At 40.9% G+C, this 18,540-nt stretch overlaps 2 protein-coding genes across 2 annotated transcripts in view; one reads left to right on the top strand and one right to left on the bottom strand.

Annotated features, from left to right (window-relative positions):
• EDF1 (endothelial differentiation related factor 1) overlaps nucleotides 1-12,922 on the top strand; it is a 70,499-nt gene extending 57,577 nt beyond the window's left edge. The window contains exon 6 of the mRNA XM_075834749.1: nucleotides 12,740-12,922. Within this exon, the coding sequence (XP_075690864.1) occupies nucleotides 12,740-12,822 (83 nt within the window). The 3' untranslated portion in view covers nucleotides 12,823-12,922. The remainder of the gene's footprint in view (nucleotides 1-12,739) is intronic.
• MAMDC4 (MAM domain containing 4) overlaps nucleotides 1-18,540 on the bottom strand; it is a 67,820-nt gene that overhangs the window by 41,692 nt on the left and 7,588 nt on the right. The window contains exons 7-18 of the mRNA XM_075834739.1: nucleotides 12,828-12,947; nucleotides 12,031-12,144; nucleotides 9,463-9,545; nucleotides 8,619-8,789; nucleotides 6,800-6,884; nucleotides 5,587-5,670; nucleotides 4,272-4,340; nucleotides 3,595-3,726; nucleotides 3,294-3,424; nucleotides 1,870-1,975; nucleotides 1,099-1,206; nucleotides 607-744 (exon numbers count right to left, since the gene is read on the bottom strand). Of these exons, the coding sequence (XP_075690854.1) occupies nucleotides 607-744; nucleotides 1,099-1,206; nucleotides 1,870-1,975; nucleotides 3,294-3,424; nucleotides 3,595-3,726; nucleotides 4,272-4,340; nucleotides 5,587-5,670; nucleotides 6,800-6,884; nucleotides 8,619-8,789; nucleotides 9,463-9,545; nucleotides 12,031-12,144; nucleotides 12,828-12,947 (1,341 nt within the window). The remainder of the gene's footprint in view (nucleotides 1-606; nucleotides 745-1,098; nucleotides 1,207-1,869; nucleotides 1,976-3,293; nucleotides 3,425-3,594; nucleotides 3,727-4,271; nucleotides 4,341-5,586; nucleotides 5,671-6,799; nucleotides 6,885-8,618; nucleotides 8,790-9,462; nucleotides 9,546-12,030; nucleotides 12,145-12,827; nucleotides 12,948-18,540) is intronic.

Raw genomic sequence — 18,540 nt, 5'->3', positions numbered from 1 at the left:
AAGAGCAGAGGAGAGAAGGAAGAGCAGAGGAGAGAAGGAAGAGCAGAGGAGAGAAGGAAGAGCAGAGGCGAGAAGGAAGAGCAGAGGAGAGAAGGAAGAGCAGAGGAGAGAAGGAAGAGCAGAGGAGAGAAGGAAGAGCAGAGGAGAGAAGGAAGGGAAGATAACTGGAGGATCAGACTACACACTGTGTGTAGTCTGTTACCATGGAGACATACACATCTGCATAGCTGTACAAACAAAATTGTAAGAAATGTTTAATCAGGATTTAGCAAAGTTGCTTCATTTTTACACATTGGAGCAATAAAATCGAATTTCGCTGTGTAGGAGGGCGTAGCTTTAAACGTTCATCTTCCCTGTGATAAAATCACTTTAAACCCTGAAAAGTTCAGCTTGTTACTTCTCCACTGGGAGGCAGAACAGGTGAGGTGTCAGTGGTGTCAGGCCACTACCAGCAGTGCAGCCTCCAGTTGCTTTCATTTTCTCATCCAGCCTGGGTGGCACTATGCCCAGGCCTGCCAACCACATATAAATAAAATCTACAAATAAAACTTCAATTCTGCGCACCCTGCGTGAGATATGGAGGAGAATGGAGTTTATTGTTCTCACCTGTGTCAGGGCCAAACATTCTGTGGTGGAAGGACAGGCACGAGGTGTTGTCGGGTGTATTAGATTGCGGGTAGGAGACCAGACGAGCTTTTGTACCTCGATCCGAGCGCGACTCTCCCTCCACAAACATATAATAACCTGCGACAGATACAAGTCTTAGCACACCCATAAACAGCCCGGTATCTCATAGATTTGGGGGTCAGTTCTTAACACAGGGTAAGACCCCATGCACACGACCGTAAAAAAAAAACTGGAATTGCGGACCACAATACGGTCCGCAATTACTCACCCACCTGGTTCTTTTGGCCGCGGACACCTTTCCATAGCGCTACGGAAAGGTGTCCGTGCCGGGAAATATGGAGCATGTCCTACTTTTCTGATTTTACGGGCCATTTTACTTTGTATGGGAGCATGGTCGGCGGGCTGTGATTACGGGCACGGCCGTGTGCATGAGGTCTTAGATACAAGACCAGACAGGGACGAGGAACTCACCTTTTCCTGTTGTGTGGTCAGATAAAGCCCCCAACTTCCAGTCAATCTCGTCTGTTTCATCTTGATACCAATTGCATTGCCCGGTCTCAAAATTACAAGTCACATGCTCTAGAAAATCCGGGAAAAACATTAGCAATAAACCTCCGCGCTGAACACGTTCCGCTACTCACGACTCAACTCCTGCTCCGGTTTTGTCTCTGGAGTCTCTTAATTCTCAAAAACCAGATCTGAGCGCACGCATTATGTTTATGATTTGGGTTTTCTCCGTAAGGCGCTCATCAATGGATCCCACGCCATTTACATGTACAACCCTCCAGTGCTGGACGCATTATTTTTTTTCGATCAAGGCAATAGTGCAATGAGAATGTGTCTTATTAGAGGGGTCCTTTGAAAGACGAGATCAGGGGTTGGGTGAAAAAAGGACTAATCGTTGGCGCTCCTTCCAAAGTTGCTGTATACCATATGTCCTGGTGGTGTACAGCAACTTAGGAAGGAGAAGCGCCAGTCATTTTTTTTCCCCCAAAGTCTGATCTCTTCTATACAGCGGGGACAGCAGGACCTGGGACAAGCAGAGGCAGGATCTCATTAACCACTCCATACCCCAAACGCTACGACACGAGCTTAGCACCATAATCTGTGTAATGATCGCCTTCCTGACGCACCATTGTGGATTTTATTTTTATCGGTCTGATAGAAGAGGGGCCAGTGCACACAGGGGGAATTCAATCTGAATAACATCAGCACCTTTTGTTCAGTCTTTACTTCTCATACCTGAACTAGCATTTGGTTGCTTAACACAGTCGATAAACCGAATTTCATTCACTGAACTGCTCCAGTTTCCAAAAGGTTCGGGGTCCACAACTCCGGCCAACACCAACTAAAACAAGGACAAAAAGATCACGTGACTGAATCAGAAGCTCACTACTGCCCCCTAGTGAATGTGATCTCACCGACATGATCGCACATTACAAGGCTGATTTGCTCTGTGACCAGATAATAGCTCGGGAATACGTAGCTGTTTAACCTCTTCAGGACAAAGCCATTTTTTGCGTTATTTATTTTCGTTTTTCACTCCCCGCCTTCCAAGAGTGTTTAATTTTCCCATCAATGGAGCGGTGTGAGGGCTTAGTTTTTGCAGGAGGAGTTTTCTATTTTCTGCATAAAGTACCATATAATGTACTGGCAAACTGCAAAAAAAATCTTTGCGGGTGGAATTGGAAAAAAAACATTATTCCGCCATTTTTCTTTGGGTTTTGTTTTTACGGCTTTCACCGTGTGGTAAAAACGACAACTTAACTTTATTCTGCGGCTCAGTAGGATTATGGCGATACCAAATTGATAGTGTTTTTATATAGATTGAGCGGCGTGAGGGCTTATTTTTTGCGGGACGAGCGGTCATATTTTTTTGGAACATACCACTTTTTGATCAGTTTATTACATTTCTTTTTAGAGCCAAGGTGACCAAAAAACTATGATTTTGGTGTTTTTTTTACGGCGTTCATCGTGCGAGTTAATGTTATATTGTAATAGTTCGGATTTTTACGGACGCAGCGATACCAATTTTGTTTCTATTTTACATTACTTTAGATAAAAAATGGGAAAAGGGTTTCTTTTTGAACTTTTCATATTTTTATTTTTTTTCTCTACTAAAAACTTTATGAAACTTTTTTTTTTTTTTACACATTTTATTAGTCACCCTAAGGGACTTGAACCAGCGATAGTTTTTTCCAGGCTTCTGTTAACAGAGACAGAGAGAAGGCAGACCATGAGGACATCGTTAGGCCCCTGGGCTGCCATAACAACCATCGGCACCCCACAATTGCGTCACGGGGGGGAATGGGCTGTCGGAGGGGGCTGTCCCCCTCTAACGGCTGAGATGCCACGTTCGCTATTGACCGTGCCATCTAGGGGGTTAAACGGCCCGGAACAGTGCGAATGCTGTTCCTCGCCGTTAGTCCAGGGTGTCAGCTGTGATACACAGCTGACACTCGCAGCATATGGAGCGGGCTCAGCGCGTTAGCCGCTCCATACATCACCTCCTGCACCAGGATGTGCTATTGCATCGTGGTGCACAAAGGGGTTAAAAAAAGAAACTCTACCTACACAGCAGAAAGTAGACTACCCCTTTATTGTCTGGGGTCTGATACTCAGGTAAAGTTTGCTGTGTGGTAATAAATGAGCGTCTCATCCGATACCTGAAAAGCTTGTGTTCTCTCTCCCAGAGGAATCCGGACAGATTTCCATGTGTTATTCCTCTCTCCACGACTCTGCCAGATATGTGAGTGCGTATTGAGCTCTGGATCCCACACACCTAGCGAGAGGAAGCCTAAAACAAAACGATAGGATTTGAAGGCCGGACTTTCTCCGTACCGTGCGCATTAATATTAATAAAATCGATCGGTGCACTACATCTCCCACAGTGCACCACGGCAGATCCTGTCCAGACACTGAACCAGCAGGAAGCCACCGTGGGATGTAGGCAAATCATTGACATACCTGCAGGGCCAGAATGAAGGTAGTATGTCATGCTAATAACACACGAGGGTACAGTAGGGCACAGGAGCGGACTGCGCGTTTCGGCTTCAGTCTTTAATTTCCCCTCTGCTTTCAGCACGGACAGGTCGGAACCTGAAATCAGATTACAAGGCATATGAATGAACCTTTGAGAAGTGATCAGTGTAGGTTGAGTACATCAGGGGCCACGGTTACAACTTCACGTCTGCTTTTCAGGGGGGCCTCAAGTCAACAAAATAAAACTACAAGTCCCAGCATGCCCTGCCCCAACCTCCTGGTGTGTGTGTGTGGTGACAGAGTCTTCTGTAAAAACGATAACTTCACATATCGGTCACACCCTATATAGCTGCCATACAGCTCCTTATTATGAAATCTAATGATGCAGCAATGTGCGGGGATATAAGTACATAACTGGTTAAACTTGAGGAGCCGCGTCATGCCAGCGTGGAGCAAAACAGTATATTCATCGGTTTGCCGTATGACAGATTTCTTAGAATGGAACCCTATTCTCCAATGTAGGCGGAAATACGGATCCATAATAGGAAATAACATGCGAACGTCAGAGGACACACAAGTCTGATGTATTATACAGCGATAGAAAAGTCCATCAGATTTCTGTATATGTAGAATTCTCCAGCGCCCTTTATAGGGGTTTTTACCATTAGCAGAATGTCCCCATTTGGTAGCCCCAATACTGACGTCCATCCATCCTCCAAAGTCAGATTTTTCTGTAAAACAAAATAAAAATAAATGTCACATCAGAGAAACTTTTCCTTCCCATCAATCACTGGTTCTACTCCGGAGCTCTGCTCCTAAGAAACCAGACATAAAAGTGATGAAAAACTTCTGCAGCATTCAACAGATCAGTGATCGCCGTAGATCAATCAATTTATGCTGAAACAGTAGCAAGAAGATCATCCAGGAGGCACCTCAAGACTTACTGACCCTTTGGTATGAGACCTCTTATAAATCCAGAGCAGCATTCAAAATTCTGCCTGGAATATCTGGGAAACCATCAGTACTGCACTGACACGTCCTCAGCAGTCGAGACAAAATCTTATGGTGCAAATAACTGGTGCGTTACATTGTGGCAAATGGTAAGAGGAAAAAAAGCACCTTAGCTCAGTTTACTGTAAAGTGCCTGGTACAAACCCTAGATCTTCCAGCCGAGCACGCTCTGTGCCGAGACTGAACCATCAGGGGTCATACACCCCGAGAGCTCAGTACAAACCAGAATTTTAATGCAGCTCTAATTGTGAATATAGAAATAATGTTATTAAAATCCCGGTACAAGAAAATCAAGGCAAGAATTTCAAAGTGAAGATGATAAAATGGTATATAATATAATATTAGAATTTCTGCTTCTTTATTTTGGAACAATGAAGGTACATTGTGATACATTTCTGAAGTCTTGTACTATACTATATACCCCGGTCACTAGGCAACATTGTGCTATTGTAACGTCCGTGGTCGCGGACCACGAACTCCTTCCATCCGGTCGAAGCCCTTCTCTCCAGAGATGTCTGCACATACGGCCGTCCTGTTCCACAGTGACCACCAGGGTGCGCTCGCGAGCTCAGTCCAGACTCAAAGTGCACGCAGGTGGAAGATTGAGCTGAATGCTCCCAGAGCACCCTGGGCTATAAGAAGGGCTGTGCCCCTTCCTCCCATGCCTGAGCGTTGTTGTCATACCCAAAGTTTGTCTATGCAAATGGTCTCCTAGTGTTTTCCAGTGTTCCTGTATCCCGTGCTATCATGGTTAAGTGCCGTGCTGAGCTGTAGTCGTGCTGTCCTGCTACTCCACGCCTGCTGCCTAGTCCCAGCCGAGCCTGTCTTACTACTGTCCGAGCTGCCACAGGTACCCTATACGAACTATATACTGTGTCCTGTTGGCCAGCTGCCATACCGCCAAGGTGGTACGGCCCAGTGGGTCCACAAACCCAACGTGACAGCTACACATAAGCCTTGTCCTACCTGGCACATCCTGACAAGCTCCTCTCACACTTCTGATCACGCCGTCTCGTCTGGGTGAATATATTCGTGATCCAGCAGATCCATCTGCAAAATGGAGCGACATCATTACAGGGTGAAACTACTGCCGGACCTTTGCTCCATACAACATGAATATCGACCTTGCGACAAACTAAAAGCAACTTTGCTGGATGAATGCAGCCAATCAATCAAGAATGTACAAAGCAACTGATCGCCATGGCGGGGATCTCACGGTGTTTTACAGAGAAAAGCTTTATGGCTCCATCGTCCTTGAAGAATGGTGCGGCGCCAGGGGTGGTAGGCAGGGAGGGGTGGCAAATGTACAGTAACCGGGGTCCCATTTATGCAATTTGGATATAGTTTAGGTGAGACTTTTTCCTGCCAAATCCTATTTCCTCTCCGCCAGCATCTGGAGGCCCGGTTTGTTCACTTGAAAATTCATGTGTGAACACAGCCTTAAAGCAAATTGTTTACATTTGTGTGGCCTGAGGGGTCGGAGCATCCGTCACGCACTGCCCACTCAGACCCTGCAATGGGCATAACACAGTAGCAGTTTTTCCTGTTGTGCTCATTTAAAACACAAGACACTTTAGGAAGCAAAAGCACAAGGCTGGGTTCACACTGTGCGTTTTTAAAATGTTTTTTGTTTTTTTTGTATTGGTAGATAAACACCCATGTTTCTCGAAAAAAAAATAATGCATGTTAAAAAGGCAATATAGTGTGAACCCAGCCTTAGTGTGAGAAATCGCTGAAGCCGTAGCGCCGGTCTAATACAATCCGCTGCGTACCGGGTAAGGAGAAGAATAAAAGGTGGAAACAGATAAAGAACTAGTTGACAGTTTTTCTGCGCTGTTGGAGTGGAGCCCGCAGGTGGAGAAGCTGCGGTTTCTTTTTCTGCAGCGTCCGGTTATTAGGTGAATTTGTAACAGATGTAATATGGCTCTGCACAAGACCTGTATATGTAGGGCCAAGAACGGAAGAAGATCTCATCATTGGCTCTTCATATATGGCTCCTACACAAAGCTATATGACTGCTGTAAATGTTATCTTTTGGAAAAGGTTGTGGCCTAGTAGGGAAGGGAACATATTAAATTTGGTGCAGGGCCTATAAACGGTCATAAATACAGAAATAATGCACCATTTTAAGGAATATGGCTAAAAATGGAATTCCCCAGTAACCATTAATGGAACCTACTGTGCACTTTGCATCCAGGAGACAGGATCAGGTCATCAATCGCGACGCTCCCCAGCGCTCCCCCACTGGAGCCGGCAATAAAAATCTGGAAAGAAGAAAACCGGCCAATAAGAACGTCCCTGTACATGAGGAAAGCAAGAAACACCACAGCGCACGCCACGTGATATACAGTTATAAATGTGTCGCAACTCACAGGACAACAGGGTTCCTGGAGCCACCTCAAAGCGGCTGTACATGTGCACTAGTATTCTGTGCCAAAAAGTGATGCAAGTCCATAATGATCAGCCAGGTATTGAGAGGTTTAGCCACGGCCCATGGAAAAAAAGTGCACGTCACTTGTGCCCAAAAAACGCAACTTAACCAAGATCATCATATCATTCACCGTCTCCTGCTACATTGCATTGTGGGAGATGGAAACATTTTTTTCGAGTAGTGTAAAGAGGCTGCTATTAACACTACATCTTCCACCATGCATGACAGCGGAGCACGTTTTGTATAGAAATAGACGGTAACAAGAGGAACGAATAAGTGACTGCAAACACAGCAAAACAGCCATAAATATTCCAATGTATTAACAAGTAACATGGTTTTCTTACTCGTATCAATGAAAGATACAGGGAACGTGGGTATCGGCTCCCGCCACTAGTGTTGCGCTCCTATACCCCTCCTGCAGGAGGTGGAGGCAAGAACCCACCTCAGCTCTGCAGTTTTCATTTTCGTTTGTTATTTTTCCTTTTCCACCACTAGGTAGGGAAACATGGCTGACACGATCACCCTGCTACCCTCCTATAAAGGAAAGCCGACCGTAAAGATTCGGCTGCGCTGTTGTATCCTTCACAGAAGGCAGGCGGGACCAGAGCACGGACAGCTCCTCTGTCGCCCGCCATCCTAAAGGACACCCACAGTTTATGTAACCTTTCCTACCGCCAAACCCTCACTAGCCACATCCAGCTTACCTTCCCGGGGGACTTCAGAAATGTTGTGCTAAACGTCACCATTTGTCTAGGCCACACCATGCGCTCTGACCAACTCCTTCCTAGTGTGGGGAACACCGTTATGGGGACACTTTCCAGCCCCCTCAGCATATTGAGGGCTTTGCTCCCTGCACTCATGTTGCAGCTACTATGGATGTGGCTTAATTTAGTCCTGGATGAGGCTCATGTTACACCCAGAATGGCTGTTGCCTGTGCGGAGTGTCGTGTATGTCGCTAAAACAATCGCAGAACACGGAGGCCTAATACACATGATCGTGGTTTTTTGTCTATAAGCGATTTGCAATTTTGCAGATAGCGCGCGGACCCATTCATTTATATGGCCCCAATGCACACAACTGTGATGCTCACTGAACCGTGTGGGTACCGCGAGCCCGGGCCGCAAAAATTCACGACATGTCATTTTACTGTCCGTATTTGCGGATCTTGTGATCTACTCGGGGGGGGGGGGGGGGGGTTAGCACAAACTGGTGACATCAATTCCAGCCTTCCTTTTGCAGACCCGTGAATACTGATGACACACGGATGGCCTACAAAAGGTTTTCTTTGTGGACAAATGGACTGCAAATACAGGCAACGCATCCGTGGTTTTTGCGGACCGATAAATCGCCACGGTCGTGTGCATTAGGCCTTATGGTACAAGTTCAAAACTTTTTCTTAGGCATTTGTGGAAAATACTTGAACTGTTGCAGTAAACACAAAACGATTCTTAGGATGGAACATATCTTTTCATTTATGCTCCCTGAGGGAATGAACGATCAGGGCCAATTTATCCCATGTGTGGCCCCGTCTCATTCAGCATCACAATTCAGTGAGATAAGTTTTACCTGGAACGGATGGGTGGACTGATTAAAAGAAACTCTTTCCCGGATCCACAAAGGGCCCCTCTGTCCGTGCAGCTGTAACGCAACTTGGTCTTTCTCTTCAGCCCCAGTTAAGTGATGACCCACAGACAAGGAGCCGGTGCCGGGCACATCCAAGTAATAATAGAAGACGAGCTGTGGGGACAAATCAACAATCAGGGCAATGAAGACTCAGGGACCACGATGACCGGTCACTATAACAAAGGGGAAATAATAGGAATACAGAATGAAGACATGTCAGAAGTTCTTAATGGTGCGGTCCACGTGCTGAGACCCCCACTTCTTGCCCTCCATGGCTGCCATTAGCTTCAAATGGGTGGTACAAGGACGGGCCATAGGCTGTAATGAACTCGAATGACTTGTCTTTGTATCTCTGGTATGAAGTCCACAGATCTCAACACAAGGATCCCGGCCCCATCCACACTGGTGCTATGACTTCTGCATTCACAGGATCCTAATATGACCAATACATTATGATCTGTAATACATGAACTCCCATTTTGGTGGGATTTGCAGAAGGCCAATGTATACGGGGCAGCCGGACTATAAGCAAGAAGTATTAGAGGTACTGGATGCCTGATCCAGGGGTGTCGGACAGCGAATCTGACTGTATGTTTATAGAGGGGGAGGGCGGGGGTCCTTCAGGATTCTGTTAACGTTGAATGACCATCCCTGGGATACCTGAAGCCCTGTTAGCGGTCACCCGGCTTCCACAGAAACATAACTGAGACATTGCTGAATAAGATTTTCAACACCTTGATAAACGCTGAATTGGAAGATTTCTAGGAAGTTGTTGTGTATGACATACGTGGCACAGCACATCGCCGTCAGTCTGTAATATGGGGCTCTCCAATCTGTCCGTGTCGTTCTGCGGAACTCGCAAGAAATGTCCTGAAATGTATAGAACGAAACCTCGTTGTAACCGGAGATCTGTTATTTATTTAGAGATGTAAAGTCAACTGCCCTACAATTTCCCAAACTCCCTCCAAAGACAGTATAAACAGAATATAAAATACAGCCTCAGAGAGTCACCCAGTACTACATCCCCCATCATGTAATACTAATATCATTATAAAGTAATCTTCAGAGACTGTGTGATGCTGAGCCGGTGTATCTAATCCTAACGTGTGTGATACTGACTGCTGAGCCGGTGTATCTAATCCTAACATGTGTGATACTGACTGCTGAGTCGGTGTATCTAATCCTAACGTGTGTGATACTGACTGCTGAGCCGGTGTATCTAATCCGATCATGTGTGATACTGTCTGCTGAGTCGCTGTATCTAATCCTATCATGTGTGATACTGTCTGCTGATCTGTGTATCTAATCCTATCATGTGTGATACTGTCTGCTGAGCCGTGTATCTAATCCTATCATGTGTGATACTGTCTGCTGAGCCGTGTATCTAATCCTATCATGTGTGATACTGACTGCTGAGTCGGTGTATCTAATCCTAACGTGTGTGATACTGACTGCTGAGCCGGTGTATCTAATCCGATCATGTGTGATACTGTCTGCTGAGTCGCTGTATCTAATCCTATCATGTGTGATACTGTCTGCTGATCTGTGTATCTAATCCTATCATGTGTGATACTGTCTGCTGAGCCGTGTATCTAATCCGATCATGTGTGATACTGTCTGCTGAGCCGTGTATCTAATCCTATCATGTGTGATACTGTGTGCTGAGCCGCTGTATCTAATCCTATCATGTGTGATACTGTCTGCTGAGCTGTGTATCTAATCCTATCATGTGTGATACTGCCTGCTGAGCTGCGTATCTAATCCGATCATGTGTGATACTGTCTGCTGATCTGTGTATCTAATCCTATCATGTGTGATACTGCCTGCTGAGCTGTGTATCTAATCCTATCGTGTGTGATACGGTCTGCTGAGCCAGTGTATCTCATCCTATCGTGTCTGCTGAGTTGTGTATCCAAGCCTGTCCAAGTGATACTGCCTGCTGATTTGGTGTATCTAAGCCTATCATTTCAACATAAGGCCCTGTTCACACAGAGTATTTTTTAGGGCATGGCCAGACGTGGCGGATTTCCTCCGCAACTGTCCGCATCAATGCCGCACAGAATCTCCGTTGCAGATTCTGCGGCGGATCTGCCCAAAATGTGCAGTAAATTGATGCGGACTAGCTGCTGCGGACTGCGGGAAAAGTGCTTCCCTTCTCTCTATCAGTGCAGGATAGAGAGAAGGGACAGCACTTTCCCTAGTGAAAGTAAACCAATTTCATACTTACCGGCCGTTGTCTTGGTGACGCGTCCCTCTTTCGGCATCCAGCCCGACCTCCCTGGATGACGCGGCAGTCCATGTGACCGCTGCAGCCTGTGATTGGCCTGTGATTGGCTGCAGCCGTCACTTAGACTGAAACGTCATCCTGGGAGGCCGGACTGGAGACAGAAGCAGGGAGTTCTCGGTAAGTATGAACTTCTATTTTTTTACAGGTTGCTGTATATTGGGATCGGTAGTCACTGTCCAGGGTGCAGAAACAGTTACTGCCGATCGCTTAACTCTTTCAGCACCCTGGACAGTGACTATTTACTGACGTCTCCTAGCAACGCTCCCGTAATTACGGGAGCCCCATTGACTTCCTCAGTCTGGCTGTAGACCTAGAAATACATAGGTCCAGCCAGAATGAAGAATTGTCATGTCAAAAAAGCAAGACGCATCCGCAGCACACATAACATGTGCATGACAGCTGCGGACTTCATTGCGGAAATTAGAATCTCCATTGAAGTCAATGGAGAAATTCCGCCATGAGTCCGCAACCAGTCCGCCACTGCTCCGCAACAGACAGAGCATGCTGCGGACACCAAATTCCGCACCGCAGCCTATGCTCCGCAGCGGAATTTTACGCATCGTCTAAACGAACACTTCTAAATAGAAGTGTAAGTCAATGGAGAAACGGCTCCGCTGCGGATTAACGCTGCGGAGTGTCCGCTGCGGAATTCAAGTGAAATTCCGCCACGTGTGAACCCAGCCTTACAGACAGAAAAAAATCTGCCTTGGAGTTCCTTCAGTAAATTTGAGTTAGATTTTGACCTGCCTGCTCTTTTTTACCACGAATTTCGCAGCGTTTATCACCCGTGGCCCATTAAAAGCAAAACAACCGCTGCCTCGAAAACAACCGCCGCAGTTTTTTTCTGCCTCCCTTTGATTTTAATGGGAGGTCAGTTGCAGAACCGCTAAAGGCGACCAAGAAAAAAACTCCCTCTGCCTGCCATTGAAATGGGGTGATTTCGAACGTTTTTTTATCGCTGATTCCGGCGTGGTTTCCAAGTCAAAATCAGCGCCAAAAAACTCAGTGTGAACAGGGCCTAACATTTCCTATCATAACATGTTACAGAGTTTCGTCTTGTGACATCACCTGATCGGCTGTTCTTGGTGTGATCTCTCCCAGGTTTGGAATTATATCCGTTCACTCTTTCCCATGAAGAAGTCCAGGTACACGCACTCTCAAAGCTGCAGGACTGGAACAAATCTGAAATGAGAATGTTGGGACTTCTATATAGAGAGAATCATTCTGAGGAGTAAAACGGTGATGAGCTTTGAACAAACGTTTGGCATCCAGCAATGCCCCTCAATCTGCTGTTTGCAGTGGGGTAGCCCACTTCTGCCCACTTTCTGTAGGTTTTGCCACTTTCCTTATCAGAACCTGCTGGTGGAATACAGCAAATGATACACTAATCATTCCAAGTGGTGCGAATATTGATAAACCTTCCCAATTTATGCAGGTCCTAAAAATGGTCCTTAGTATCCATAGCTTATAGTAGGTTAATTATGATCCTGTCTGGCGAGAACACATCCCGTCCAATGTCAGTGATATCGAATATGGAGGACCCCCATCAACTATGATTATACTGTCAGAACAATGCCAACCCAAGAAATTAGGTGACTCAGTGGTTAGCACTATTGCCTTGCAGCGCCGGGGTCATGGGTTCAAATCCAACCAAGAACAACATCTGCATGGAGTTTGTATGTTCTCCTGGGTTTACTCCCACACCTCAAAAACATATGTTGGCACTATAGAAGTAACTGAAATAAATAATAATAAATCTCACCATCTGTATTCACAGGCCTAATGTACATGGAAAAGACGCAACGCACTGTCTGCAACATCGGAATCCACAAGCTGAGAAATAGAGTCTGGACAATATAACTTACCGCAGCCGGACTCATCAGAATTGTCACCACAGTCATCAGTGCCGTCACAGTAAGCGTCTTGCTCTATACAGCGTCCGCTAAGGCAGTGGTGCTGCTCAGCCCCACACTCTGTCTGCAGACCTAGACAAACAGAATTACAAGGAAATGACCGTCCTCCCATGACATCCACCATCCCACCTCTCAGAAATTATTAAAATATATATTTTTTAAACAGGAACTTTGTGACTCCGGAACACAGGCAAGAATTCTAAAAGTTATATTATTGAACATAGGGGGCAGTGTTATCGTAGTTATATTCTTGTATATAGTGGCAGTATTATAGTAGTTATATTCTTGTATATAGGGGCAGTATTATAGTAGTTATATTCTTGTATATAGGGAGCAGTATTATAGTAGTTATATTCTTGTATATAGGGGCAATATTATAGTAGTTATATTCTTGTATATAGGGAGCAGTATTATAGTAGTTATATTCTTGTATATAGGGAGCAGTATTATAGTAGTTATATTCTTGTATATAGGGGCAATATTATAGTAGTTATAGTCTTGTATATGGCAGGCAGTATTATAGTAGTTGTATTCTTGTATATAGGAGCAGTATTATAGTAGTTATATTCTTGTATATAGGGGGCAGTATTATAGCAGTTATATTCTTGTATATAGGGGGCAGTATTATAGCAGTTATATTCTTGTATATAGGGGGCAGTATTATAGTAGTTATATTCTTGTATATAGGAGCAGTATTATAGTAGTTATATTCTTGTATATAGGAGCAGTATTATAGTAGTTATATTCTTGTATATAGGGAGCAGTATTATAGTAGTTATATTCTTGTATATAGGGCGTAGTATTATAGTAGATATATTCTTGTATATAGGGGCAGTATTATAGTAGTTATATTCTTGTATATAGGAGGCAGTATTATAGTAGTTATATTCGTGTATATAGGGAGCAGTATTATAGTAGTTATATTCTTGTATATAGGGCGCAGTATTATAGTAGTTATATTCTTGTATATAGGGGCAGTATTATAGTAGTTATATTCTTGTATATAGGAGGCAGTATTATAGTAGTTATATTCGTGTATATAGGGGCAGTATTATAGTAGTTATATTCTTGTATATAGGGCGTAGTATTATAGTAGTTATATTCTTGTATATAGGTGGCAGTATTATAGTAGTTATATTCTTGTATACAGGGGCAGTATTATAGTAGTTATATTCTTGTATATAGGAGGAAGTATTATAGTGGTTATATTCTTGTATATAGGGGGTAGTATTATAGTAGTTATATTCCTGTATATAGGAGGCAGCATTATAGTAGTTATATTCTTGTATATAGTGGCAGTATTATAGTAGTTATATTCTTGTATATAGGAGGCAGTATTATAGTAGTTATATTCTTGTATATAGGAGGCAGTATTATAGTGTTATATTCTTGTATATAGGGGCAGTATTATAGTAGTTATATTCTTGTATATAGGGGGCAGTATTATAGTAGTTATATTCTTGTATATAGGGGCAGTATTATAGTAGTTATATTCTTGTATATAGGAGCAGTATTATAGTAGTTATATTCTTGTATATAGGAGCAGTATTATAGTAGATATATTCTTGTATATAGGGGCAGTATTATAGTAGTTATATTCTTGTATATAGGGGGCAGTATTATAGTAGTTATATTCTTGTATATAGGGGGCAGTATTATAGTAGTTATATTCTTGTATATAGGGGCAGTATTATAGTAGTTATATTCTTGTATATAGGGAGCAGTATTATACTAGTTATATTTCTGTATATAGGGGGCAGTATTATAGTAGTTATATTCTTGTGTATAGGGGCAGTATTATAGTAGTTATATTCTTGTACATAGGGGGCAGTATTATAGTAGTTATATTCTTGTATATAGGGGGCAGTATTATAGTAGTTATATTCTTGTATATAGGGGGCAGTATTATAGTAGTTCTAGTCTTGTATATAGGAGCAGTATTATAGTAGTTATATTCTTGTATTTAGGAGCAGTATTATAGTAGTTATATTCTTGTATATAGGGGCAGTATTATAGTAGTTATATTCTTGTATATAGGGGGGAGTATTATAGTAGTTATATTCTTGTATATAGGAGGCAGTATTATAGTAGTTATATTCTTGTATATAGGGGGCAGTATTATAGTAGTTATATTCTTGTATATAGGGGGCAGTATTATAGTAGTTATATTCTTGTATATAGGGAGCAGTATTATAGTAGTTATATTCTTGTATATAGGGGGCAGTATTATAGTAGTTATATTCTTGTATATAGAGAGCAGTATTATAGTAGTTATATTCTTGTATATAGGGGCAGTATTATAGTAGTTATATTCTTGTATATAGGAGCAGTATTATAGTAGTTATATTCTTGTATATAGGGGCAGTATTATAGTAGTTATATTCTTGTATATAGGGGCAGTATTATAGTAGTTATATTCTAGTATATAGGGAGCAGTATTGTAGTAGTTATATTCTTGTATATAGGAGGCAGTATTATAGTAGTTATATTCTTGTATATAGGAGGCAGTATTATAGTAGTTATATTCTTGTATATAGGAGGCAGTATTATAGTAGTTCTATTCTTGTATATAGGGGGCAGTATTATAGTAGTTATATTCTTGTATATAGGGGCACTATTATAGTAGTTATATTCTTGTATATAAGAGCAGTATTATAGTAGTTATATTCTTGTATATAGGGGGCAGTATTATAGTAGTTATATTCTTGTACATAGGGAGCAGTATTATAGTAGTTATATTCTTGTATATAGGAGCAGTATTATAGTAGTTATATTCTTGTATATAAGGGCAGTATTATAGTAGTTATATTCTTGTATATAGGGGCAGTATTATAGTAGTTATATTCTTGTATATAGGAGCAGTATTACAGTAGTTATATTCTTGTATATAGGGGTAGTATTATAGTAGTTATATTCTTGTATATAGGGGCAGTATTATAGTAGTTATATTCTAGTATATAGGGAGCAGTATTATAGTAGTTATATTCTTGTATATAGGGGCAGTATTATAGTAGTTATAATCTTGTATATAGGGGCAGTATTATAGTAGTTATATTCTAGTATATAGGGAGCAGTATTATAGTAGTTATATTCTTGTATATAGGGGCAGTATTATAGTAGTTATATTCTTGTATATAGGGGCAGTATTATAGTAGTTATATTCTAGTATATAGGGAGCAGTATTATAGTAGTTATATTCTTGTATATAGGAGGCAGTATTATAGTAGTTATATTCTTGTATATAGGGGCAGTATTATAGTAGTTATATTCTTGTATATAAGGGGCAGTATTATAGTAGTTATATTCTTGTATATAGGGGCAGTATTATAGTAGTTATATTCTTGTATATAGGGGGTAGTATTATAGTAGTTCTATTCTTGTATATAGAGGCAGTATTATAGTAGTTATATTCTTGTATATAGGGGCAGTATTATAGTAGTTATATTCTTGTATATAGGAGGCAGTATTATAGTAGTTATATTCTTGTATATAGGGGGTAGTATTATAGTAGTTATATTCTTGTATATAGGGGGTAGTATTATAGTAGTTATATTCTTGTATATAGAGGCAGTATTATAGTAGTTATATTCTTGTATATAGGGAGCCGTATTATAGTAGTTATATTCTTGTATATAGGGGGCAGTATTATAGTAGTTATATTCTTGTATATAGGAGGCAGTATTATAGTAGTTATATTCTTGTATATAGGGGGCAGTATTATAGTAGTTATAGTCTTGTATATAGGGGCAGTATTATAGTAGTTCTATTCTTGTATATAGAGAGCAGTATTATAGTAGTTATATTCCTGTATATAGGGGCGGTATTATAGTAGTTATATTCTTGTATATAGTGGCAGTATTATAGTAGTTATATTCTTGTATATAGGAGCAGTATTATAGTAGTTATATTCTTGTATATAAGGGGCAGTATTATAGTAGTTATATTCCTGTATATAGGGGGCGGTATTATAGTAGTTATATTCTTGTATATAGGGGCAGTATTATAGTAGTTATATTCTTGTATATAGGGGGTAGTATTATAGTAGTTATATTCTTGTATATAGGGGGTAGTATTATAGTAGTTATATTCTAGTATATAGAGGCAGTATTATAGTAGTTATATTCTTGTATATAGAGGGCAGTATTATAGTAGTTATATTCTTGTATATAGGGAGCCGTATTATAGTAGTTATATTCTTGTATATAGGGGGCAGTATTATAGTAGTTATATTCTTGTATATAGGAGCCGTATTATAGTAGTTATATTCTTGTATATATGAGCAGTATTATAGTAGTTATATTCTTGTATATAGGGGGTAGTATTATAGTAGTTATATTCTAGTATATAGGGGCAGTATTATAGTAGTTATATTCTTGTATATAGAGGGCAGTATTATAGTAGTTATATTCTTGTATATAGGGAGCCGTATTATAGTAGTTATATTCTTGTATATAGGGGGCAGTATTATAGTAGTTATATTCTTGTATATAGGAGCCGTATTATAGTAGTTATATTCTTGTATATATGAGCAGTATTATAGTAGTTATATTCTTGTATATAGGGGGCAGTATTATAGTAGTTATATTCTTGTATTCTTGTATATAGCGGCAGTATTATAGTAGTTATATTCTTGTATATAGGGGGCAGTATTATAGTAGTTATATTCTTGTATATAAAGGGCAGTATTCCTGTATATAGGGGCAGTATTATAGTAGTTATATTATTGTATATAGGAGCAGTATTATAGTAGTTATATTCTTGTATATAGGAGGCAGTATTATAGTAGTTATATTCTTGTATATAAGGGGCAGTATTATAGTAGTTATATTCTTATATATAGGGAGCAGTATTATAGTAGTTATATTCTTGTATATATGAGGCAGCATTATAGTAGTTATATTCTTGTATATAGTGACAGTATTATAGTAGTTATATTCTTATATATAGGGAGCAGTATTATAGTAGTTATATTCTTGTATATAGGGGGCAGTATTATAGTAGTTATATTCTTGTATATAGGGGCAGTATTATAGTAGTTATATTCTTGTATATAGGAGCCGTATTATAGTAGTTATATTCTTGTATATATGAGCAGTATTATAGTAGTAATATTCTGGTATATAGGGGCAGTATTATAGTAGTTATATTCTTGTATATAGGGGCAGTATTATAGTAGTTATATTCTTGTATATAGGGGGCAGTATTATAGTAATTATATTCTTGTATATAGGGGCAGTATTATAGTAGTTATATTCTTGTATATAGGAGCAGTATTATAGTAGTTATATTCTTGTATATAGGGGGCAGTATTATAGTAGATATATTCTTGTATATAGGGGCAGTATTATAGTAGTTATATTCTTATATATAGGGAGCAGTATTATAGTAGTTATATTCTTGTATATAGGGGGCAGTATTATAGTAGTTATATTCTTGTATATAGGGGGCAGTATTATAGTAGTTATATTCTTGTATATAGGGGCAGTATTATAGTAGTTATATTCTTGTATATAGGGGGCAGTATTATAGTAATTATATTCTTGTATATAGGGGCAGTATTATAGTAGTTATATTCTTGTATATAGGAGCAGTATTATAGTAGTTATATTCTTATATATAGGGAGCAGTATTATAGTAGTTATATTCTTGTATATAGGGGGCAGTA

This window comes from Rhinoderma darwinii, chromosome 8 (genome assembly GCF_050947455.1).
Source record: "Rhinoderma darwinii isolate aRhiDar2 chromosome 8, aRhiDar2.hap1, whole genome shotgun sequence".
NCBI lineage: Eukaryota > Metazoa > Chordata > Amphibia > Anura > Rhinodermatidae > Rhinoderma > Rhinoderma darwinii.
This window is presented reverse-complemented; position numbering and strand designations above follow the sequence as displayed.